Source organism: Pelophylax lessonae, assembly GCF_965119305.1.
Source record: "Pelophylax lessonae genome assembly, chromosome: 5".
Taxonomy (NCBI): domain Eukaryota; kingdom Metazoa; phylum Chordata; class Amphibia; order Anura; family Ranidae; genus Pelophylax; species Pelophylax lessonae.
Genome location: NC_138772.1, coordinates 541270766 through 541296225, shown reverse-complemented (window position 1 = coordinate 541296225; position 25460 = coordinate 541270766). Strand labels below are relative to the sequence as shown.

Here is a 25460-nt window from a genome sequence, read left to right as displayed (position 1 = left end):
TATAGAATACAATTTAAAAATTCCAGAAGGGATGTTGTGAACCCATCATGTCAAGTACAGCGGGTATACAGACCTGGGAACTTAGCAGAGAGATGATGAGAGCCCCTCATAAAGAGCAGGTATACAGACCTGGGAACTTAGCAGAGAGATGATGAGAGCCCCTCATAAAGAGCAGGTATACTGTATACCTGCTCTTTATGAGGGGTTTCTCATCACCCTGCCAAGTTCCCAGGTCTGTATAGCGATGATGAGAGCCCCTCATAAAGAACACAACAGGTATACTGACCTGGGAACTTAGCAGAGCGATGATGAGAACCCCCTCATAAAGAACACAACAGGTATACAGACCTGGGAACTTAGCAGAGCGACGATGAAAGCCCCTCATAAAGAGCACAGCAGCTATAAAGACCTGGGAACTTAGCAGAGCGATGATGAGAGCCCCCCATAAAGAGCACAGCAGCTATACAGACCTGGCAACTTAGCAGAGCGATGATGAGAGCCCCTCATAAAGAGCACAACAGGTATACAGAGCTGGGAACTTAGCAGAGCAAAGATGAGAGCCCCTCATAAAGAACACAACAGGTATACAGACTTGGGAACTTAGTAGAGTGATGAGAGCCTCTCATAAAGAGCACAGCAGCTATGCAGACCTAGGAACATAGTAGAACGATGATGAGACCCCCTCATATAGAGCACAGCAGGTATACAGACCTAGGAACATAGCAGAGCGATGATGAGAACCCCTCATAAAGAACACAGCAGGTATACAGACCTGGGAACTTAGCAGAGCGATGATGAGAACCCCTCATAAAGAACACAGCAGGTATACAGACCTGGGAACTTAGCGGAACGATGATGAGAGCCCCCTCATTAAGAGCACAGCAGGTATACAGACCTGAGAACTTGGCAGAGGGATGATGAAAACCCCTGATGATGAGCTCAGCAGGTGTATGTGGGAATGGTGGGGGCCCCTAATAATGGGCATAAGAGGTGTATAGACCTCTTGGCTCAGCAGAGGCATGGTGGGAGACCCTTGTAATGGGCAAATCAGGTGTGTATACCCAGGAACTCAGCAAAGATGTCCCAGAGGGACAGAAGATATGACCAGCTGCTTTTGTTCTGCAGCTTCTTTTAAACTCTATAATATCTAACCTTTCAGAAGCATTCATTACGGGTCAAGGGACCTGTGACAGACATTATATAGTGCGGACTATGTGCCCATCCTTTCTGCCCCCTCCTCCATTCTTAGAAGCTGTACTATAGCCTCAGGGATTGAAAAATGATCTGTGAATGGAAGAGGCGGATCTTTCTTTCATCTGCCTGTCCTCCATTCATAAACTGTTTTGCATTCATAGAAGCTATGATCTAGCTTTCAAAAATACAGGAGGAAGAGGAAAAGGGTGGGTATAGTTGGCACTCTTGATGAGTGACTGTCACAGGTCCCTCAACTCTCTATTAATGGCTTTAGAGGATTACCACTGTGGGGGTTGGAAGATGGAAGATTCCAAAAAAAAAGCAGAAGACACAGCACTGATAGCAGGTACTGTCTCTTATGCTGGTTTTTTTTATTCTTTTAAATTTTGATTAAACTTAAGCTTTCGAGCCTAGGACTAGATTAATATTAATAAAAGGTGTAATGCTTACCCTATCTCTTGCTCTGGCAGGGCTCCCCCGATCTCTGCAACCAAAACCTTGTTTCTAAAGTGCTCAGGCCATCAGTTGCACCAAGTACAATGCAGGACCAATAGTCCTGCATTGTAAGTGAGGACACTGAGGGCCTGTCCACAAGCTGGAGCATTGGAGGGAAGAAACAAGCCCCAGGGGAGCAAGGAATAAGTATTACAGCCTTTTCCTCTGCTCCTAGACTTAATGAGCATTTAACCCTTACAGCCTTTTCCCCTACCTTTTAGATTAGAGGAGGAAGGTTATCACTGCAAGGATTTTTATCCCAAAGATCAGCTTTTAAATGCAACAAAGTCTTAGGGCCCTTTCACACTGATACGTTTTTCCCTTGCAAGAAAAATGTTTCCCTTTAAATCCCATGGGACTCTTCACACCACTGCATTTCCGGTGCCGTGCGTTTTGATAAGTCCTACATGCTGCATTTTTGGTGCAGTTTTGAAATTCACACACAGCTTCCCATTGAAATGAATAGAAATTGTGGTTAAAAACGAACCACGATTTGGCGTTTTGGGTGTGCATTTTTAAGTCACCTGTCCATATTTCACATACCAACCCAAAAATTCACCAGAAACACACAGCAAACGCATCTGAAACTCAGCAAAATCGTAGTAAAAACGCATATCCGTTTTTACTGCGATTTTGCAACAGAGCAATGTGAAAGTGCCCTTACTGGCTTGGAGCATCACCTCTCCCACTTCCAGTCTGAGTGCTGCTGTGCAGGGTATTACAGAATACCTGATGTCAAGACAGATCTTGGTAGTTATATGTAGGGGAGAAAAAAACATCCATTCGATGATTTATTTTTATACACATAACTGGATTAAATGGGGTTTTTAATGTCCAATCAGGGATACGATTATAATAAAGTTTTGTATAAGCTGCCAAAATTCTGGCATCAAGGGCAAGCATTGACAGGTCATTGGTATGAGGATAGTTCACCGTCTGCCCCAGCCCCCCGTCACACTTCGATTATCTGCCCATCTATGACTGGCCAAACGTCATGGAAAAACAGAGCGAATAAATAATGTTATGATCGCAACAGTATCGGTTGCTTTATAAAAGTGGGCTCATTATATGAATCATTTCTGCTATTATTTATAATGAAGCTATTGTAACCTGCCGGGGGATTCTTCTGGTGAGTTCTTTGCTCTTGGTGTCTATTCATAGTTTTAGACTTCTATCAGTTCGAAGAATTTCCTCTCAGGAAGTCGGTGTCCTGATGTGTGACATAGTTTGCTGTTTTGTGAGGTCTGTCCCTGCAAGAAGGACACTCTGCGATGTTGTTGCATGTGTAGGAAATGGTGTTAGTGGAGATAACATTTTATGACCCTTTTCTTTATTGTCATCAGAAGAAAATTGTGTTAAACATTGTTCCATAGCTAATGTTGTCATAGATCACTGCTTGTAAACATTACTTGATGTCTTATTAAATATTATTATGCTTTATGCTACACACCAGATGCAGTCCAGTGCGTTTTTATTCTGCATCAAAAACGCATAGGGGACAGTGTTTAACATGGATTTCCATTGCTCTAGTTCACACCAGTGCAGTGCGTTCCAGTGCAGTCAAGAAAAGTAGAACATGTTGCATTTTTTCTGAATGGAACGCATCCGGAACACTGCAAAACGCGTCAACAATGCACCGTAATGCGCATGTCCTCAAAAAGTGTAGGTTACCCTAAATATTTTTTTTTCTGCGTGTGTTCACATTTATGTATTTTAGAAATCATAATCTTCATCAGTTTCATGTACGTCTTTCATCTAAAGTAGCTGGCTGATGCTGCCAATCACCTTTCTTCCTTGTTCTAAACTGACCACGCAAAGCACAGAAGCTGGTCTGTGTTAGTGTGGTCAGTTTTCATCTTTTGGCTGCTCATTCAGGGGGTAAAAGACACTGTGCAGACACACAGCATGCCTATATTGGGTAGTTTGCTCAGCCACCATGCCCTCCCCCCACCCATCAAAACTGTTTCTGGGACGCATCCCCTTACAATTACAGCCTGCCTCTAAGGCACACCCCCTCCCACTCAAAACCTGCCTCTAGGGCACACCCCCTCCCACTCAAAACCTGCCTCTAGGGCACACCCCCTCCCACTCAAAACCTGCCTCTAGGGAAGTAATGGCGAACCTTGGCACCCCAGATGTTTTAGAACAACATTTCCCATGATGCTCAACTACACTCCAGAGTGCATGAGCATCATGGGAAACGTAGTTCCAAAACATCTGGAGTGCCAAGGTTCGCCATCACTGCTCTAAGGCAACGTTTCTCAACTCTGGCCTTTAGGGTTCACAAACAGGCCATGTTTGCAAGAAAACTGAAATACATCACAGGTGATATCATTTGCTGCTCAGTGATTGCAGTATTCTAGTCTGCATCTCCCCAAGGTAATACTTAAAATCTGGCCTGTTAGTGTGCCCTGAGGACCGGAGTTGAGAAACACTTATCTAGGGCATACCCCGTTCCACTCTAAACCTGCCTCTAGGGCACACCCCCTCCCACTCAAAACCTGCCTCTAGGGCACACCCCCTCACACTCAAAATCTGCCTCTAGGGCACACCCCCTCCCACTCAAAACCTGCCTCTAGGGCACACCCCCTCCCACTCAAAGCCTGCCTCTAGGGCACACCCCCTCCCACTCAAAGCCTGCCTCTAGGGCACACCCCCTCCCACTCAAAGCCTGCCTCTAGGGCACACCCCCTCCCACTCAAAGCCTGCCTCTAGGGCACACCCCCTTCCACTCAAAGCCTGCCTCTAGGGCACACCCCCTTCCACTCAAAGCCTGCCTCTAGGGCACACCCCCTTCCACTCAAAGCCTGCCTCTAGGGCACACCCCCTTACACTCAAAGCCTGCCTCTAGGGCACACCCCCTTCCACTCAAAGCCTGCCTCTAGGGCACACCCCCTTCCACTCAAAGCCTGCCTCTAGGGCACATCCCCTCCCTATCACAGCCTGCCTCTTTTCAGGCTGAAGGGACTATGAAATACAGATGCAAGGTGTCTGCACAGTGTCCTGTAACTCTGCCCTTCGGTATCCAGAAAAAGCAACACATGGTCACATGACAGAACTTTTTAACCTTGTAAAAAAAGCATTTCAGAGTGCCGACTATGCCCAACCTTTCTGCCCCCTTCGCCATTCGCTGTACTATAGCCTCTATGATTAAAAAATTATCTGTAATGGAAGAGGCGGACCTTTTATTCATCAGTCCTCCAATAGTTATTGTTTATTCATAAAAGCTATGGTACAGCTTCCTAAAATACAGGTGGGAGGTGAAAAGGGTGGGCATAGTTGGCACTCTTAATGAGTGCCTGTCACAGGTCCCTCAACCCCCCCCCCCCTCACCCAACCAATCCAAACTTGCCTCTAATGTGCACTCCTCCCAACCAAAACCTACCTCTAGGGCCTACGCTTTCCCAATCACAGCCTGCCTCTTGAATACACCCCTGGATCAAGCACCTCCTGCATCTTGTCTCAGGCTGAAGGGACTATGGAATACGGACACAATGTGTGTCTGCACAGTGTCCTGTAACCCCGCCGTCCAGTATCAAGAAGAAGTGACACATGGTCACATGACAGAATTTTTTAACCTTGTTAAAAATAAAGAAAAGATGCCTCCTGAGATCATGCAAACCCAGATATGGTGCCTAGATAGTTATAACAGTATTAGAAAATGTCTCTAACTTTGTATGTTCACAGCTACTTTAGGAAAAAATGTAATAAACTAAGCTATTTACATGTGAGCTTGACATCTCATTCCAAAACTATGGCTGTGAATATGGAGTTGGCCCCGCTTTGTGGCTTTAACAGGCTTCACTCCTTTTTTTTTTTTTTTTTTCTTGTATAATCTTTTTATTAGAAATGTTGCAAGTACAAAACAACAATAATAAGAACATAAAAGAAAAAGACAGTCATAAAGATTTCAAAGAAGAGAAGGCTGAATCGAGTCAATGGGTCCAAGAAGCACTCGGAGACAACCATGTGTCTTGGGTAGCTTCACTCTTCTGAGAAGACTTTCTACAACATTGAGTGTGTCTGTGGGGATTTGTGCCTATTCAGGCAGTTTGGGAGGTTGGGTACTGATGATCATCATTATACAGGATTTATATAGCACCAACAGTTGACGCAGCACTTTACAACATAGAGAGAGACAGTATGGTTGCAATACAATTTAAGAAAATAAGGTTAGGAGGGCCTTGTCCATGAGAGCCTATAATCTAAATGAAGTGGCAAAAAAGGGTAATAACTGTGTGCAGATGAGTTAATGGAGAAAGTAAAAGTTCCGTTTTCAGGTAGAGGCGGGATAGGCTTCCCCAAAAGAGATGAGTTTTCTGGTATCACCTAAAGGGGGTCAGATTAAGAGCCTAGTACAGGGATCTTCAAACTACGGCCCCCCAGCTGTTATCGAACTACACATCCCATGAGGCATTGTAAAACTCTGACATTCACAGACCTGATTAGGCATGATGGGAATTGTGGTTCCTGAACAACTGGAGGGCCATAGTTTGGAGGCCCCTGGCCTAGTATATTGGGGTAAGGAGTTCCAGAGGATGGGGGACGCTTTGTAGAAATCCTAGAGGCGAGCATGGGAGAAGGTGACCATGGAACCAAAGAGCAGGTGGCCTTGGGAGGTACCAATGTTGAATGAGAAACCCTGACTGGCTATCAGCATTCCGTATCCTCTCAAAAGTGTTCAGAAGGGTCGAGGTCAGGACTCTGTTCAGGACACTCGAGTTCCTCCACACCAAACTGGTCAAATCATGTCTTTATGGAGCTGGCTTTGTACACAGGGGACAGTTTTACTGGGACAGAAAAGGGTCTTCTCCAAACGGTTACCACAAGGTTTGAAAAGCACTATTGTCCAAAGTGTATACTGTAATATTACCAGTACCCGTCACTGTAGACACCTGAACTCCATTGTTTTTGGGGGTGTCTACATACTTGAACGCCAGTCTTATGGCCCCCAGCCCCATGATTGCTTGAATATCATTGGTGGCTTTGGAGTCCTACAGACACATCTTCTGTGGAAGGCCGTTGCTGTAACTTGTGAACATTTTTAATGAAATGAAGAGAAGTCTGGGAGATGGAACTATTTTTGGGTTCACTGAACCTCATCTGGGTGACACGTGGATATTGGTTGTGGGATGTGTTCACTGCTCCTGTGTGGCTTGTGGTTGTGTTAGATATTTTTATGGCTGTGTGCTGATGTGAGACCTGTGTTGTCTCATTCCCATGCTCTGTTGTCTCTGTTAAGTCCCTCTGAACCTGAGCTATGAGCAGATATAAATGGCGCAAAGTTATGCAGTGGTTTTTTTTGGGGTTTTTTTTTGTAATTCCTTTATTTAACCACAGGTTGCATTGTACAAGTCCTAATATGAAAAGAGCATAAAATACAATGACTTAAGTCCGCCAGTTAGAAACACGAGATAACAACATTAGACCTGTAGGGATAATATGATATAAGACCAGGTAAGTTCCAGAACAGGCTGGAATAGCATAACCAGGACATGATGGTATAAGTAGGTCCAACCTGAGAGGAAACAGCTCTAACTTAATGTTGCATACCAATGGGAGATGAAGTAAAGAGAGCCGGGGTCAGGAGAAAACACCCGGCGGGCAATCACCCCACCAAAAAAAGGGGGGGGGGATAAGATCTACTAAGAAATGAGCCTGTAATTCTAGCTACGAGCTGATGCAGTAATAGGCAAATAGAGGACAGGTAAATACTTATGAGTAAAGGCAAAAGAAGAAGAAAAAGAAAAGGGGGGGGGGGGGGAGTACATACAGGGGATAGAGACTGAGAAAAATGGAGGACAGGAAAAATTCGGCCAAAAACTCCCCCTCCTGGGGCCCCCAGAGAAGATCAATCGTGTTGCGAGATCCCCCTGTAAATAGGCATCTGTGGAAACTAAATGCTGCCATGGTCCCCAGGTGTCACGATAGGACTCCTCTCTATTATGAAGGGTAGCCGTACGGTCTTCCATATCCCTGAGTTTGTTAGTTTTAGAGAACCAAAGAGACTCCTAAGGCGGATGCACAGACCTCCAGCACAGCAGGATACAGGCTCTGGCTGCATTTAAAAGTTTAGATGGTAAGAGAGATCTTGTTTTTTTTTTTCAATGGACCATTGCGTGAGGTGCAGCAAACACGCTGCAGGGTCGTCTGCCACAGAAGAGGTGATTACTCTTCATAGGAAGGGCAATGGCTATAAGAAGATTGCAAAGATGTTAAACATACCAAGAGACACCATAGGAAGCATCATTCGCAAATTCAAGGCAAAGGGCACTGTTGAAACGCTACCTGGTCGTGGCAGAAAGAAGATGCTGACTTCGACTGCTGTGCGCTACCTGAAGCGTAGAGTGCAGAAAAGTCCCCGTGTGACTGCTGAGGAACTGAGAAAAGATTTGTCAGATGTGGGTACTGAAGTTTCTGCTCAGACAATACGGCGCACGCTGCGTAATGAAGGCCTCCATGCCAGAACTCCCAGGCGCACCCCCTTGCTGTCTCCAAAGAATAAGAAGAGTCGACTACAGTATGCCAAAAGTCATGTGGACAAACCACAGAAGTTTTGGGATAGTGTTCTGTGGACTGATGAAACAAAATTAGAACTGTTTGGGCCCATGGATCCATGCTATGTTTGGAGGAGGCCTATGAAGAAAAGAACACGTTGCCTACTGTGAAGGATGGCGGGGGGTCAATCATGCTTTGGGGCTGTTTTGCTTCTGCAGGTACAGGGGAAGCTTCAGCGTGTGCAAGGTACCATGAATTCTCTTCAGTACCAGGAGATATTGGATGACCATGTGATGCAGTCCGTCACAAACCTGAGGCTTGGGAGACGTTGTACCTTTCAACAGGACAATGAACCCAAGCATACCTCCAAGTCCACTAGAGCATGGTTGCAGATTAAAGGCTGGAACATTTTGGAGTGGCCATCACAGTCACCAGACTTAAATCCGATTGAGAACCTCTGGAGGGACTTAAAGAAAGCAGTTGCACTGCACAAGCCTAAGAATGTGACTGAACTGGAGGCTTTTGCCCATGATGAATGGACGAAGATACCTGTAGATCGCTGCAAGACACTTGTGTCAAGCTATGCTTCACGTTTAAAAGTTGTTATATCTGTAAAAGGACTAAGTACTAAGATTGAATGTCACTTGGGGGTTGAATAAAACTGATAATGATGTGAGCACAGAAAAGACATTTGTGGTTATTTCATTATAAATGTTGTCATATTTATCTGACCTACACGTGCCTCTTTGATTTAATTGTAAGCAGGATGACTGAATGATCAAAATCAATGTCAAACTGGCCAAAACAATCAATTTCAGTGGGGGTTGAATAATTTTGAACACAACTGTACGTTGGACAGATGTTTGGTACTTGTCACCGCCCGCCAAAAGGGTTTAAGTTTCGGACAATCCCAGAAGGTGTGTAACATGGTGCCCCGGCCAGCGTTACATCGCCAACACATATCCAGCACCTGCGGAATGTAGCAATGTAGGGTTGTGGGCACCCTATACCACCGTGTCAAGATCCTTTAACCAGTTTCCTGGACCTTCGTGGCTATGGAGGATTTTTGTGCAAAGTGAAGGATCCTCTCTCTCTCTCTCCGAGGATCTGTGAATTTCATGGTGAGGACGGTTTCATGTTGTGGTTTTAATAAAGTTTATTAACACCACTACGCTACTTTATCCAAAGTTTTGGCTTCAGCTGCACTTTAGGACAGAAAAAGCAGGCAAAAGCAATACAGAAAATAGGTAAAAAATTCTTCCTCTAAAACTGGCCATACGCTGGTAGACTCAGAAAAGAACGTTCATACAAACATTTATCCGATATTTCTCATCCGTACATTCATTGACTTGGGTGAATTGGACACCCAATAGGAATGTTAGCAAAGGAGGCTTGGAGCGACGACTCCTACGTGATTCACTTCCTTAAAAATGTTGTTTGCTTTTACCATTCGATGTTGGAATTAACGTAATTTCCCGAACACAAAACCATGCTCACTGTTAGACATTTTTGTTCGAGAAAAAACTTTCACCCGACTCCTTAGAATTTCCTTAAAACTTTTGTTTGCTTTTACCATTTGATTTTGGAATTAACGTAATTTCCCGAACGCAAAACCACACTCACTGTTAGACATTTGTTCAAGAAAAAACTTTCATCTGACTCCTTCGAATTTTTTTGTCAACCGCAATAAAAAATGACCATCAATTTGCCCCTACTAATGATTCAAAAATCGAATGAACATTCCTGACATTGAAGTTTTGGAACAAAATTCTTGTGTATTGCCAGCTTAAGAATTGATTTTTGTGAGAGACACTGACTTGTTGTAGGGATAAATTTACGAACAATGTTAAGCCCTTCCCTTTTTCCAGTGGGTGGGAAGGATTGGCGATCATGTGATCACTGTGATTGGATGTCACAGTGGTCACATGATTGGGAGCCTGTCCCACCAGCTACTGGTCATTAGTGGGGACCAAAAGCGGTCTTTGACAGCTCAATCCAAAAACAAATTTCGATGCAACGCACCTCTCTCCTGCGCCCAGAGGCGAGGCCCCCCAACAAACCTAAATCAAATAATGTTGCTCAATGGAACTCACACTTGGCTTTCCTGGATTGCAGCGGCCTTGCTGTCCTTTTAAGACTGAGGATGTCTGTAGGCATTAAAATAAAAAAACAGAGTGCGCACCGGCCTAGCGCATTATCCTCAGTGATAAGCTTTATTAGATAAAGAGTTATACTCACTAACAAATGCTTTATAAAAGCGCATCGAATCCATACAACTGGAAGCATCAGTGTCACGTTAAAACGAATGTATACATATTACTTATAGAATTATCCATTACTGTTACAATAGAGCCCTTAATTAAACAAAGAGGGATTTGGGCTGCTTGGGCACGGCTGTAAGGGTTAACACCATGCAGATGCACACCCACTGGGAGGAGCTATTTTAGACCACACCTAGGTGATCTAGACATTTGGCTGTAAAAATGAGAGGCTCAGACATGGCCTGTGGGCTCTGAAGAAGAGGCTAAGCCTTGAAACGCGTTAGCCATTATCGAGGACGTTGCATCTGTTTTAACGTGTAAGGTGATTTGTGATGGTTCCAGATGTATGAATTTGATGCGCTTATATAAAGCATTTGTTTGACAGCTCGGTCTCTGTGCTAGTGCACTCCCAGCACAGAAACCTCTGCCTCACATAGACGCATTTGTGCAGCACGTGGGCGTTAAAGCCCACCCTCTTTGTCGCTGCACATATATGTTACCTGGGTGACAAGAGGTTAAGAACTTGGATTGGAGGTGCTGAGAATGCAATTGAATGATTTAGGACTCCTGTCTTGTACCCATAACACATACAATGGTGGTGTTCAGACCTGTCTGCAGATTGCTGGTCAGACCAGACATCTGTATTTATAGTACACACACATGTTTTACATGTGTTAAGCAGGTTTACAGGCTGCTGCAAGGTATTTTAATTCTTTCCTTGTTGCTGGAATTCTAATAGCAAATGGGGGTATTTGTGCCAAGTCAGGATTTTTGAAGCAGCAGCAGCAAAATCTAAAGGGCACCTTTCCATGGAGATAAAACAATAACCTCTGTACTGCATCTGATGAGCGGTGAGAGATGCACCCTTTGTTTGTGATCAGTAGGTGCTGGCTTTACTGCTGTATAAGAATTATGCAGATGTTGGCAAAAGTTGGTGGTAAAGCTGTCCTCTGTTCCTTTGGTCAGTGATGTGGCAACGCTGCTGCTCGATTTCACTGCAGAACAACCAGTGGACAGGGTAATCTTACATGAATCTGTCAGGTTTTTTTTTTTTTCCTAATTTTTTTTTATTAAGAGCGCACTTTTCAACAACTTAAAACATTGTAGTAAAACGGATATAGAATACCCAGAGTACAATAGAAAGTAGTAAACCGCCCTAGTGGGTGCACCCAACTACAGGCTTCCATCATAAAAATCCCAGAATATGACCGGTATACCCGGGGGCTCTGGGAAGCAACACCAGACTGAGAACATCATAGTAATTATGGACATTAAATTAGACTGCTGTACCATTTTCCTCTTTTTGTAGGCTGAACCAAAAAGTGAAGAAGGGGGGGAAGCGAGAACAGGAGGGGGAAAGGGGAGCAAAAAGGAGGGGACAATGGATTACAAATGCATTCGACATGAAAGGGGTCACCTGTGGCTAACAGCCAGTAGGACTCGCAGTGAGAAGAGATTTGCCGCCTTCAGAGTATTCAAATATGTTCCATAGAGTCCACGTTTTTGTATACACCTTGCATTTCTGTTGACTCATCAGTACAAGATCCTCCATTAAATTCAAATCCTCAGCCTTCTGTAGCCAGAGCTCAATGGACGGAGGTCGCGGACCATTCCACCTAAGTTAGATGCATGATTTGGCAACGTTCAGAAGGTGGCTCAAAATCGACCTCGATTTTGGGTGGCATGTTAGTGACATGAAGAAGAAAAAAATGCTGCATCATCCGGAACAGAGTAATCCGTAAATTTTTGAGTGATGCAGCAGATCTCCTTCTAGTAGTGGTTGAGCTTAGAGCACAACCAAAAGATATGGAGGAGTGTTCCCCGCTCCTAACAGCGTGAATGTGTAGTTTAAAGAGGAACTGCACTGCATCTGGGCACCACAAATCAAAAACTTTATTTCATTCATTTTTAGTATTTAAAACAAACTCCCCCATGCTTTATTTTGCTGAGAAATAATTTAAAAAAATACCCCCTGGCATTTCTTGCCGTGGCCATCTTGAGTAAGGGCAGATGATTCATGTGTCATTTACTTCCTGGAATCCGTCTCACTCATTGGCTGAGCTTGGGAACCCTTCTCCCATCCTCACGACTCCTGGGATGTATGACATTTGCTGAGGCATAGAAACCAGGAAGTAACTGTAGAAATGCAAAAAAAAAAGTGTAAAACCATTAAATATGATATATTTTCCTATCTATTTACTAATGCTAGCAGTATAAGGATTATAAATAGTCTATGTTGATTGGGAGAGTGAAGTTCCACTTTCAATTTAACCAAATTAAAGCCAAATTGTAGCAAACGTTATTTAAAACGAAACTTCACTCAGTAAAGCTACCTCACTCTTTTCTCATTCCTCCCACCCCCAGCGCTTCCACATCTACATTTTTTCTTTTAGTCTTTCTGATATTTTTTGTGCTGCCAGGCAGCATTTCCTTCTTTCTCGCCTAGGTGAGAATGGCGTTGCACTCCCTGGGCTCTCCGACAGCACTTGCACACCACCGGAGTCCACGCATGTGCTGAAGTGCCAAGGGTTTCCCACGAATACGTGAAGACCACGCATATGAGGCCCAGAATCTTGAGTAGGCATGCGCAGGAAACCTTCTGCACGTGCACAGATGTAATGCAAGTCTTCATAGAGTACCAAAGGCCAGGCACATCTGCACACTCACCCCATTTTTTTCAAGATGGCGGCTTTGGGATGAAGGTTTAGAAGCTGAATTCCATTTTGTTTTCCCCCACACTTGTTGCAAGTCCTCCTCTGTGTTGAAACTGATTACTCTGCATTCCCTGCACACCTGTATCTCCACAATATAACCCAGCCTTTTTCAACCAGTGTGCCCAGGCACCCTGGGTGCCTTGAGGTTTCTTCAGGGGTGCCTTGGAAAAATTCCTGAAAATGCATCAAAAATTGTATACAAGCCAGCAGGTGGTTCAGGCCTGCCTTTTAGTTACACAAAGCCTTTCTGGACACTGGCATCCTAACAACCAATGACAACAGTGAATAAAGGAGGATGTCTGTTGCCTCTACAGCATCCTTGATTGTCCCTCCTGTGCCCCTCTCCCTCAGCACTGGGTGACATTAGCTGACAGATGTAGAGAAATTGAGGGAGAAGAGAAACATTGGAATACTAGTCAGTACCAGTGTGCAAAAGTGTATTTGCTTTGTAAGAATAAATCACCTCTAATGTTGGGTGTCCTATGTGTGGATGTTGCTGCATTATGTAAAACTATAAGAATAGTTTCATTTTTTTACATTTTAAAAAGGGGTGCCTCAAGACTTTCCATAATTTTAAAGGGTGCCTTTAGATTGTCTATAATTTTAAAGGGTGCCTTGACTGAAAAAAGGTTGAGAAAATCTGATATAACCCTCTGGAGCTGCATCAGCGATCTTTAACCTGCCTTTATTTCCTGTCTAAATTACTACATTCATCATCCGTCTTCTCCTCCTTATCCCTACTATCACTGCTCACCTTCCACAGCTCTTATCTTACTCCCAGTCATCACGCAGAGCAGTATATGAAAAAACACACCCTGGCATCCCTTTTAGTTCAAGCACCTGATCAGCAGATTGCCCAGCTAAAGTTTGCAGCACCCAGTTGCCAGCAGACAGAGAGCCGGTTCACACCGAGGGAGGCGACTTGTCAGTCCCGTGCACCACGACTTCGGAGCGACTTGCAGGGACTTCACATAATGGAAGTCTATGCAAGTCGCTCGGAGGTCGCCCCAAAGTAGTACAGGACCCTTTTTCTAAGTCGGAGCGACTTGTGTCGCTCCTATTAGAACGGGTCCTGTACCTTTCAATGGACCGCGACCGAGCGCGACTTGTCAGGCTGACAAGTCGCGCTAGTCTGAATGGGCTTAGAAGCATGCATGTCTAAAGGGATGTGTTCTTTCATAAACCACTCTTGAAAGAAGATCTGAGGCGGGGTGCTGTGACACTTGCAGAAGCCGTGCTGGCTTCTACTGACCAGCAAACAGACCAGGCCATTAACTCTGCCCCACTGGGTTTCAGAAGGGGCATTAAAAATGTTATTGCATGTTGGTCAGGGATGAAGAAAGAGAGGTATTATAAGCATACATTACACTTCAGTTTTAAACCACATTAATAAAAGATGATTGCAAGCTCTCTAGTAGTATTGTATTTTGTCCCATCTCCTGTAACTATTACTTTTGATGGTAAGTGTAGTTTATGTGTAGAGGTGGATAAAAAAAAAACTATAAACTACAGTTACCAGAATGCAATATTCTTCTCTGTAGTGATCTTTATGTGCAGCTATAAATCCTCTTTTAACAGTTCTTTCCACATGACTGTACTGTTCAGGAATTGTTTTACTCTTAGTTTCCTGGCTCTGCTCGTTGTTTGCACCTTGTCGGGTGCTGGCAGTTCACTGCTGACCTTTGACCTAGCGGTTGAGAATTTTCACAGCTGGGAGTGTGGCTGACGGGTTGTTAATGAGGCTGTACAGGGGCTGTTTATTGACTCTGACACTTCTACTCAACCACACTAAGTGTCCTGGTGTCATCTGTGTCCTTCTCACTGAGTTTTAACAGCTGTCCCGGGCAACTGCTGCCCCTTTCAGTGTAAAAGGATGAGGATTTGCAGCCGACAGCTGATGGGAGCGATTAGACAGGGATGCCGTGTGCCCAGTTATAACAGACGGTTAACTAACAAAACAGTCTTCCTTGTTCTCAATGACTGTGTTTTTCTGTTCGCAGCCCAGCAGACCGGGATACCCCAGCCCGAGATCCAGCGAAGGCTTCTTCCCCAGCCCGCAGCACATGGTGCAGCCCAACCACTACCAGGTAACCATTCTTTTGCTGTTTTATCTCCAAGAACTGTGCAAGCTTATAATGTAATCGAATGCCCCGTACACACATTCCGATAATCGTACGATAAAACTCGCTTTCGAACCTGATCGCACGATAATCTGATCGTTGGTACACAGCTTTCGACAGGCGATCACAACAGTTGGTCCAACCAAATCCAAAGGGACAAACACGAAAACTTCTCTCGTACAATAGCCCCGCGAACGACATTTGTTTCATCAGTACACTATGCGTCCGCTAAAAATTGATCGACAAAGACCGCGCATGATCAGAAACACTAAAACAGCACGGAAAAAGCCTGGCTGCCATTGTTTTTGTTTTGCACCATCTGATACGTAGCTAAGCAACCAGGAAGCTTTTCCCGAATCGTACGACAAAAAATCATACGGTTTGTACGCATTGTTGAATTCGATGCTAGTATCATGCAACAAAATGCGAACGATAAGTAGTCCGATTACCTGAACGTGTGTACGGGGCTTTACTGTGCAATCCACAACATTTTTTTCAGGTTTTTGCCTGCTTTAAATTAGGTGTATGTTGATTTTCTATGTATTTGTGATGGGTATAGCATCAAAGAGAACCTGTAACAGTGGTTTCCAGTAGGGATGCACCAATACCATTTTTTTGTAGAGACAAATATATTTTTATTTGAAATTGCAAAAGGTAAAAGAACAGTGAACATCAGAGTATATAATATAAAAAAGGGGGGGGGGGTTGCAATCCCCACTGTGGAACAAAGGTACAATATAAATAACACTCGAGGTAGGGTTATCATGGTAGTACATAGAAAAGAACATTGCAGTACAAATCATGGGTACACCAGGCTGAAAACAGATGAGCGCAATTACATCCACAGGTATTGCAGTTTAAAACTTAGGGAGGGAATAGAGAGGAAAGCTGAGGAAGGGGGAGATAGTGAAGGAAAGCCAAAAGAGAAGGAAATAAATCGCTGAGGGTCAAGGGAGAGGGTACTCGACCAATACCATTTTTTTAGTTCAATCTGATTTTATTGAGGAAGAGGTTTTTTACAGAAGATGAGTGAGATCGAAGAAGCAAGTAACAAACAGAAAAAAAACAATTTTCCACAGTCATATCACATAATGCACTACAAGTAAATGTCTACTGCAATTATTATTAGTGTCGAAAGGCAACATAAACTACCAAGTCCGTTGGAGGATAATGGTGTCGCAACTTAACAAACAGCAGCTTGGCGTAACATGGGTCAACATAAGCAAGAGAGAGGACAACTAAAGGATAACACTGGTAGAGACGTTGCTACAGTTGGCATCATATGAGAAAATGTTGTGAAGTGTGTAAGGCACTAGTAAATACTCAGGTCTTACGCTGAGAAGCATTCAAAACCAGCAAGGTAGCGCAAAAAGGACAGCCGTGTGACGCCAGTGGCATAACCAAAAAGATAAAGAGAAGGAAGGTTAGATAAAGCAGGAGAGCGAAAACAGAGATAAGCCAAGAGGATGAGGAAAGCAGAGAAGATTAAGAGGGGCCGCCCACGTCCCACTGCCGCTCCCCATCACCCGGCAGTACAGGTGATTCGAGCCAGGATTTAAAGTCATCCGAACACCGGAACATGTCCCAAGATATCCATGCAGCAGAGAACCGATCCTCTCTGCCCCCTTCTCGCGCCAGCAGGTTTTCCATATCCCTAAGTCGGTCTAGTTCCAAAGCCCACTCAAGTTTAGAAGGTACGTGCGTGGTTCTCCAGTGTCTGGGTATTACCGTCCTAACAGCCGCCAAGAAAAAACGCAAAACGTCTCGCTTGATCGACCGGAAGGAACCGGGCAACAGGGACAACAAGGCCAATTGCGGTGTCGCGGAGACTGTGGTTGCCCGGAGCCTGCAGTAGAGAGCAATAATTCCAATCCACAATTCATGGATCTGCGGACATTCCCACCAAATATGTAGGAGCGTCCCCCTAGATGACGAGCAACGCCAGCACTGGTCCGACTGAAGTGGGTCAATATAGGAAATCGAGGAAGGGCATCTGTACCATCTGCTCAAGAGTTTGAACCCCTTCTCCTGAACCTGTGTTGCCGGAGACAGCGAGTGAGTCAACGCAAAACATTTGAACCAATCGTTGGGTGAAAGGGCTCGCCCCAGGTCCCCATCCCAGGCAGCAGTATAATTCGGCAGGTCAGGGCGGAGGGCGCGGAGGAGTAGGGAGTATAAGAGAGACACCGTGTGCGTGGGGGGATCATCTTGGAGTAAGATAGTCAAATTCCGAAGGGTCACCACTAACAGCAGTCAGTTAGGGCAGGGAGCGTAAATAGGAGAGAGCCTGGCCGCGCTGCAGCCAGCTCACAGGAGCACCGTCGGATGTGGCGGGAGTAGGAGTCGTCAACAAGGTCGGGTCAGTCCGTAGAATTTGGGAAACCCGTCGGTGGTCCGTCGCAGTCCAGGGTCCAAATCTAGAACACGAGGCCGCCGGGGGGAACGCTGGGGTGCCACAATACCATTTTTTTTTTTTTACCGATACTTTTTTTTTTTTTTTTTAAGTACTAGCCGATGCCAATTACCGATACCTATCGCCTTGTTAGAGTAGGTAGAGGGGTGGTTTGGGAGGTGTGGTGGGGGGGGGGGGGTGGTTTGGGAGGTGTGGTGGGGGGGGGGTTTGTTGGGGAGTTTGGTGAGGGTGGGGTACGGGAATAAGTGAGGACAAGGTGGGGGGGAGTGGGGGGGGAGTAGGGGGATAAGTGAGGATGAAGAAGCACAGGTGTGATGAGTATGCAGAAGAGGACTTCTCTTTCCTCTCTGCCCCCCCCCCAGGGGTATCCCCTTACAGTGCCGGGCCAAACACTTACCATACACCATGGTCCCTACATTCTCATGCAGAAGCCTAAAGAGCCAAATGGTGAGGAGGAGCAGAAGAGTTAAATACCAGCAGCTCCGGTGCTCCTTGATGCTGGAAGACCTCCAGAGTCTGGGAAGACATTGCTGTCCTATCCTGCCCCATTTCTGCCAGCACTGCCCTCACTCTGGGCCCACTTTCATAGCCCCACTACAGCAGTCATAGCCAGCAATGGCAGAGCTCCAAGGAGGGGCCACCCGCCTGCTTGCTCAATAACTAGCAAGCGGATTCACAGCTGCATGGTGGAAACTGTAGTTACCGCTGCCTGTTAGTGTACAGCCGGTCTTTGAGCATAGTCAAGGCTCCTCCTCTCCAAACCACAGTGCTACCTAATGGTGTCACCCTTGTGCCGGGTGGCTGAAATGTCATTGGTTAAGGACGCGGTGGCTCCACTCAACCACCAATAATTTCCGGCATTCTTTTCTTTACATTTCAGCTGTTAGGGAAATCCCACTGACCGCTTGAAAAAAAAAAAAAAAGAAGCCAGAAGATATAAGGTTTCGGGTATCGGTGCAAATGCCTAGTATCAGCAACCCTAGTTTGCAGTGCATTACCCACCTGTACTGCATTTGAAAGTTCTCCTTGTGTCTGCATATATTTAATTTTTGAAGGCTAACTCCACCTTTTCAACGTGTTGCATGTAACATGTTGCAAACAACCAACCCCCCTCCCGCTTTTATGCTTCCCCGCAGCTGCTCACTCAGTGGTGTCATTGTTTCACGGAAATCTGTGAATGAATAAACTACAAGTCCTTTCTGCCACTGGGGAGATCACCACACTTATAGTCCATTGACAATTCCTCTTCATCTGAACACCTGTACCTCTCTATGGCTTGCATCAACCTATGTATAGGCTAGGGTCTGCAAATATACCTTAGCTGGTTTTTCACTAAGGCAGAGGGCACTAATGTAAAGCAGCAATCCTCTTTTAAAGTGACTTTGGTAGCATAAGATTGGTTGCTGAGAGGTCACACCTATTTTCATAATTTTTTAGCTTATCCATGGGCATATAACCTCCTACCGAGCCTTTCCTCACACTGCTTTAAAAGAAAATGATGCTGTTAATTTTAATTTGCTGAAGTCCATCACCCCTCTCCATTGCCTGTGCATCTTTTCTGGTTGTGGAGACCAGTGATCTAGCACTGCAGTTTGTGCCCCACGCTTACTGGTCCCCCCTTCAAGACGTCATCTGCTCCTCAGTCTTCTGGATCCTGAGAGTACCCCACCATTGTAGTACCAATAGGAAGGGTCCACGTCACACAGGCAGCGACACCCAAAGACCCCACCCTCCACTCAGAGAAGACTCAGGACCTGGCATGCCACATGACCACAGATTTAGGTACTTTTTTGGGGGTTTGCAGATTAGGATTTTTTTTATTTTGTGGCTGCAGAAATTAGCTGGGGGGGGTATGGTTTTTTTAGGCTCTCTTTAAATTTGTATTTCAGACAAAACTGTTGGGACTGAGTTGGCACAGGTTTGAACCTCTGCCAGTGTTGTTAACCACAAAGGGAGCTAGGTAAAAATTTTCCCTAAACCAAACACAGAATTATAGAAAACTAGGCAGAGGCTTCATTGACCCCCTCCCCACCCAATCTGTAACAAATAGGAATATAATTGTTAGCAGGAATTGGTCTTTAACAATATAACTTTTCAGTTAATATTGGTGACCATCTTCTGTTGCTTATTCCAGTTCTCAGCCATCACATCAATTCTAATTTCAGTAGCACTATAGCAAAATATTAATGATAACCGTAGCCTTGTAATCTGTAATTTGCTGTGTTGGTGAATGTTAATCTGCTGTACCAGCATTATCTTTCCTGTGTAATTTATCAGTATACACACCCAGTGCCACATTTGCTGTACAGCTTCATATTTTCCCTAATGAAGGATGTGTGCCTGGAGGACTCTGGCCAGCCCGGGTGTCACGCACCGCATCAGATTCTGCTCCTCGCTGTGCTCCCGGTCTATGTTGCCTTTGCTCTTGCTCTGAGAATCACTTGAGCATGTCATCTGCTTAGTACTGCAGGGCAGAAGAGCATTTGGTGGAAAAAAGTATGTGCTGAACACAGCAAGCCTTCAGTTGGCAATATTCAGCAAGCCTTCAGTCCTCATGCAGCAATCCCAGAACAGCCCGGCTGAGAGACGGAGGCTGCTCGGTGTTGGTCTCCATGTTCTGGGGTATAACGTGGCTCTGCCAGCTCCCTCTCATCAGCTCTATGAAACCTCCTAATTGCACCTGTGCTAGTTTCTGCTGCCCCCCCTTCTCTGCAGAGCCATGAGTTTCAGCTGCAACCCCCCTAAGCTGCTTCTTACTTCTGCTTAGGCTTGGAGAGTTAAGGGGCTCCCTGTCCTGTCCCTGGTATCTGGGAGTCATCCAAAACCTAGGGTGGCAGGTTCGATCTCAGACAGCAAAAAAGTTACTAGCAAATGCGCTGGTCTAAAAGTCCAATTGCTGGCTATTAAGAAAGTACAAGTACATGGAATTCCTGACAGTTCGTTAGCACTCTGGTCGCTGCAGCTCTCTGAGATTCCACTAGGTGGTTGTAAGACATGTATACCGACACAAAACCAAAAGAGAGAGCACACATCTGCCCAAGTGTAACACAGTTTATTAAATGAAAATTGACAGACTGCATCCAATGCACTTACAAAGCAGAAACCTCACTGAGTGGCCCAAAAAAGGAGGCCATGCCCCTGAAACACGTCGTCATGTCAACCCATTGACTTGTTCCTCTTCCCTTCCTGCCTCTGTCTTTATTCCATCCATGCGCGCCTTGCCGAGACACTGGGCGGTCATCAGGTGCTTTAGGGAATCCTTCCACATGTATTGATGGCTGTGATCAAAGAGTGGAAGTCAGGCACATCATAGATGTGCCTGTCATTTCTTCATCCTTTGTAAGTGCATTGGATGTGGTCTTTTAATTTTCATTTGATAGACTGTTACACTAGGGTGGATGGGCTACGCAGGACTGATAACTGACCAGACCAGTGCTGGGAGGTGCCTATACGCAGTATTGACTCATTCCCCCATGAAAAAAAAGAACTTACTCCAATAACCAGGTCCCCGGAGAATTTTGTTTCCCCTTCCCTGTCCAACCCTGCATTAGCATTAGGTGGGAGGCAGTGAACACAGATATGTCTATAGATAGTTAAAAGTGGTCTGACCTTGTCTAAATAATGCAGAACAAGGGTGCTGAAGTACTTGGGCACCTGTATACCTGTCTTGAGTTGGCCAGACATATTAAGATTATCCTCCAACTACATAGTTGAATACATGTCCCAGAGGGGGGGGGATTCCCCCATCCACCTCGTTTATGTAGATTAAAGAATCTTTCTTTCACCAGACCATGTAAAGCCCCTTGTTCCTAGGCCCATGCTATAAACAGGGCCTCAAGTTCCCTCCAGGTATATATTCAATCTGTTCTTCAGGGTTTTCCACAAGCCTCGGAATATGTATTGGAGGTTTTGGGATTTAAAAATTTAAGGATTGGTGGTATTAGACTTAAAGTGGTTCTGAAGGTAGAAGTTTTTTTTTATCTTAATGCATTTTATGCTTTAAGATAAAAAAAAAAAACCTGCGTGCAGCAGCCCAGCCCCCCTAACCGGAGTCCCTTCTTGATCCAGTGATGTTGCACAAGAGGCTCCGCTGTCCTAGGCTCTCCTTCCTCATTTGGTGAGACAGCAGCGGGCACCATTGGCTCCCACTGCTGTCAATCAAAGTCAGTAAGCCAATGAGAGAAAGAGGGCAGGCCAGGCCACAGCTCCGTGTCTGAATTTACACACAGAGCAGGGGCTTGGCTTGGGTGCCCCCCATAGCAAGCTGCTTGCTGTGGGGGCAGGAGGGAGGGGCCAGAATCGCCAGCAGGGGCTGCTCTGTGAAAAACCATTGCACAGATCAGGTAAGTATAACATCTTTGTTATTTTTACACAAAAAAAGAGACTTTAGTATTTTATCCTAGGTAGTTTACAGGTCAGGTTTGCTTAAAGCAGAATTTCATCCAAAAAGGGGACCTTCCGCTCTTCCTCCTCCACCGCGTTTAGATTTTATTTTTTGGCAGGGAGGGGGAGCGGGTAACTGTTTTTGACAGGTACCGGCTTCTGCTCGGTTCACCTTGGTGATCCGAGCAGAAGGCCCCCCCCCTCCTTGCCCATTGCCTTCTGTGACACATTACAGGTCCCAGAATACAGGGGGACCAATCAGATAGGGCAGCACAGCTCACGCATGTGTAGTAGGCCGCTAGCTGTAAAGCTGCAAGGAGTCACAGCCAACTTCCCACAGTTAAGATGCTGGAGACCGAAGAACAATGAAGAACCTGCCTCGGGTGAGGACGGCACTGGATCCCTGGTATTGCAGTTTAAATCTTAGGGAGGGAATAGAGACAGGTGAGTGTCTGTTTACTAAAAATGAAAAGGTTTATGTGGTTCCGCGCTTAGGATGGGGGTATATATGTAAAAATTGGCACCGTACCTGGCTGCTGCCCACTTCAAAAAATGCAACCCTAAAAGGGGAATACGGACTTCACTTGTTTAGGACTCTTTTTGGATTTTTAAGTCACCGAGACTGCACATGGGTTTGCATCTATTTGTTTGATTATTTAAACGGACACTTTGTCATATACATTCTTTTATATATATTTTTTTATATTTTTATCGTTCACCTTTTTTATTGCCATTTTTTGCACAGTTATATATACGAAGGAATTTTTCACCCTTACACCTTTGCACTTATTTATTTATTGGCAGTCCTATATATATTATTAATTTCTTCACTTATATTTATTGGCACCTTTAAGAGTATACTTACCAATTGTCATTTTATGGTTACTAATTTATTATTGGACAACATTTAACCAATTTTTTATCACTTCACTTTTTGTATTCACATTTGCACATATGGTATGCATTTGCTGATGTAATTTATATATGGTTTTACTTTGTTTAAAATTTGCACTTAGACCTGTTCCGATTTTATATAGATTTGTCATTTGATACCAGATTTTATTAGATTACGCATAGATCTTAATATTAATTTTATAGACTTCCACACAAAACCCTACTAGGAACGTAATAACTACGAATTATATTCCCAAAACACCCCACCAAGCAGTGCCAATCACTTCCTTCTGTTTACTAAAAGTCAGCAGCAGTCCGTTCTTGTAGCTGCTGACTTTTATTTTTCACACAAATAACTGAAGAGACTAACACACCTGCCTAATACTAGAAGCGATAGCTTGTAACAAGTAGTATTTTACTGAAAGGGTAGTTGATGCTTGGAATAAACTACCAGCAGAGGTAGTGAGACAGTCCACAGTAAATTGCTTCAAACATGCTTGAGACAAACCTACATCTATATTTAGACAATAAAGTAACGAAAAACAAAAAAATAAAATAAAAAAAATGGGCAGAAAATGGACTACACTGTCTTTTTCTGCCTTCAATTTCTATGTTAGACGCAAAGATAAAAAAGAAAGTTAAAATGACATAAAAATATGACATCTGAGAATCTGAAATTATTTGTTTTTATCTACTGGGATAGAGGGGGAAGGGGAGTTTTAGTTGTGGGTGCGTGATTCCAGATCGAACCTGCATGGACTTTAAAAAGAATTGAGTGACTATAGAGAGGACGGGTTCGCCTATCACAATAGAATGTGTTTAATAAGCTCAGCCTGGAGTACAGCAGGCCTGAACATGTATGTAACCTGAGGAAGGAGTGTAATGGTGGGAGAGGTGACTGCCAGACATGAGTGCACACATGCAAACTGCAGACTAATACTGTGCAGGCATCCGGATAACTACGTACCATACACAGTACTGGAATGTGCAGCTTTGTTTTATATATATATATATATATATATATATATATATATATATATATATATATACATACAGTGCTTTAAGTGGGCCGGTATGCACTGGTACTCAGTACCACCACTTCCAAATATGGCTCTTGAGCATACCGCCACCTCTCCATGTGCCTTAGGGTACCTGTACGCTCATTTTGGACATCTGCACCCTCAATTGCCCCCCCCCCCCCCACAAGAATATTTGCCACTCCAGAGCCAGACCAGTCACCACCAGTGAGTCCCAGCCCATGCCAGGGGGGGTGCTCTGTGGGGACCCTGATGTGGGGTGGTGGCAACAAAATTTATAGGCTATTATAGAGTACTGGCACCTCTTTTGGGCCACTTAAAACACTATATATATATATATATATATATATATATATATATATATATATACACATACACACAATTTAAACCCTGTGTGACAGTCCTCTGGATGTCTCATTGCACTTCAACGTAACTTCAATGTCATGTTCGTACACCTACTGCATGAATAACTCTTCTACCATTTGCCTGAAAGTACATCTTGATACAGTTCCCAGATTGCCTAACACTTCTTGTTATTTTGATAATTGTAGTTTACGTGCAGATAGAGTATGCCTCGATTAGTCTTCTTTATGTCAGGGTTTAGTCAGCCTGACTAATATACAGTAGGTATAGAAAAGAATCACCCCCCTTTATAACGATCACATTTTGTTTCTTTGCAGCCTGAAATGAAGACAGACAGTTTTTGTTTTATCTAGCTGTATAAACTCAGTGCAACTTATAACATCCAATTGAAAGATAGATAGTACACCAACATGTTAGAGAAAAAAAAAAAGAGTTACTGAGTTGGAAAAAGGATCACCCCTCTTGTGCCACCTTTTTGCTTAAATTACAGCCTTCAAATTGTTGATTTGTCTCTACTAACTTTGCACATCTAGACTTTGCAATATTTGCCCACTCTTCTTTGCAGAACTGCTCAAGTTCAGTTAAATTTGATGGTCACCGTTTGTGGACTGAAGTCTTCAAGTCATTCCACAGATTTTCAATGGGGTTTAAGTCTTGGCTCTGACTAGACCAGGGTTTCTCAACCAGGGTTCCTCCTGAGGTTGTTAGGGGTTCCTTTAGAAATGGGTAATTTCTGCCTCTCCGATAAGTTTCCAATGACATCATTGTTCCTTTTAGCTATCTGTAAGGAGGTAATTCTTCCCAATGATGACAAGAGTAAGGAGCATTCTTCCCACTGACTGTCACACTGTGTCATGAGTTGTAGATTTTTTTTTTTTTTTTTGAGTTGTAGATTTTGAATTTTTAGCAGGGGTTCCCTGAGACCAGTAATTTGTTTCAAGGGTTCCTCTGTGTTGAAAAGGTTGAGAAAGGCTGGACTAGACCATGCCAGGACATTCACATTTTTCTCCTTCAACCACTGTGTGCTCATTTTTGCTGTGTGCTTTGGGTCATTGTCATGTTGGAAGGTAAATCTTCTTCCCATTGAC

General features: G+C 44.4%; 1 protein-coding gene across 7 annotated transcripts in view; it reads left to right on the top strand.

Annotated features, from left to right (window-relative positions):
- Window positions 1–25460, top strand: part of PTK2 (protein tyrosine kinase 2) — a gene marked incomplete at its 3' end in the record, with an annotated part of 628214 nt that overhangs the window by 520498 nt on the left and 82256 nt on the right. For all 7 annotated transcript variants that reach the window (XM_082257401.1, XM_082257399.1, XM_082257400.1 and 4 more), the window contains one exon: window positions 15163–15249. In XM_082257401.1, coding sequence (XP_082113527.1) covers window positions 15163–15249 — 87 coding nt within the window. The remainder of the gene's footprint in view (window positions 1–15162; window positions 15250–25460) is intronic.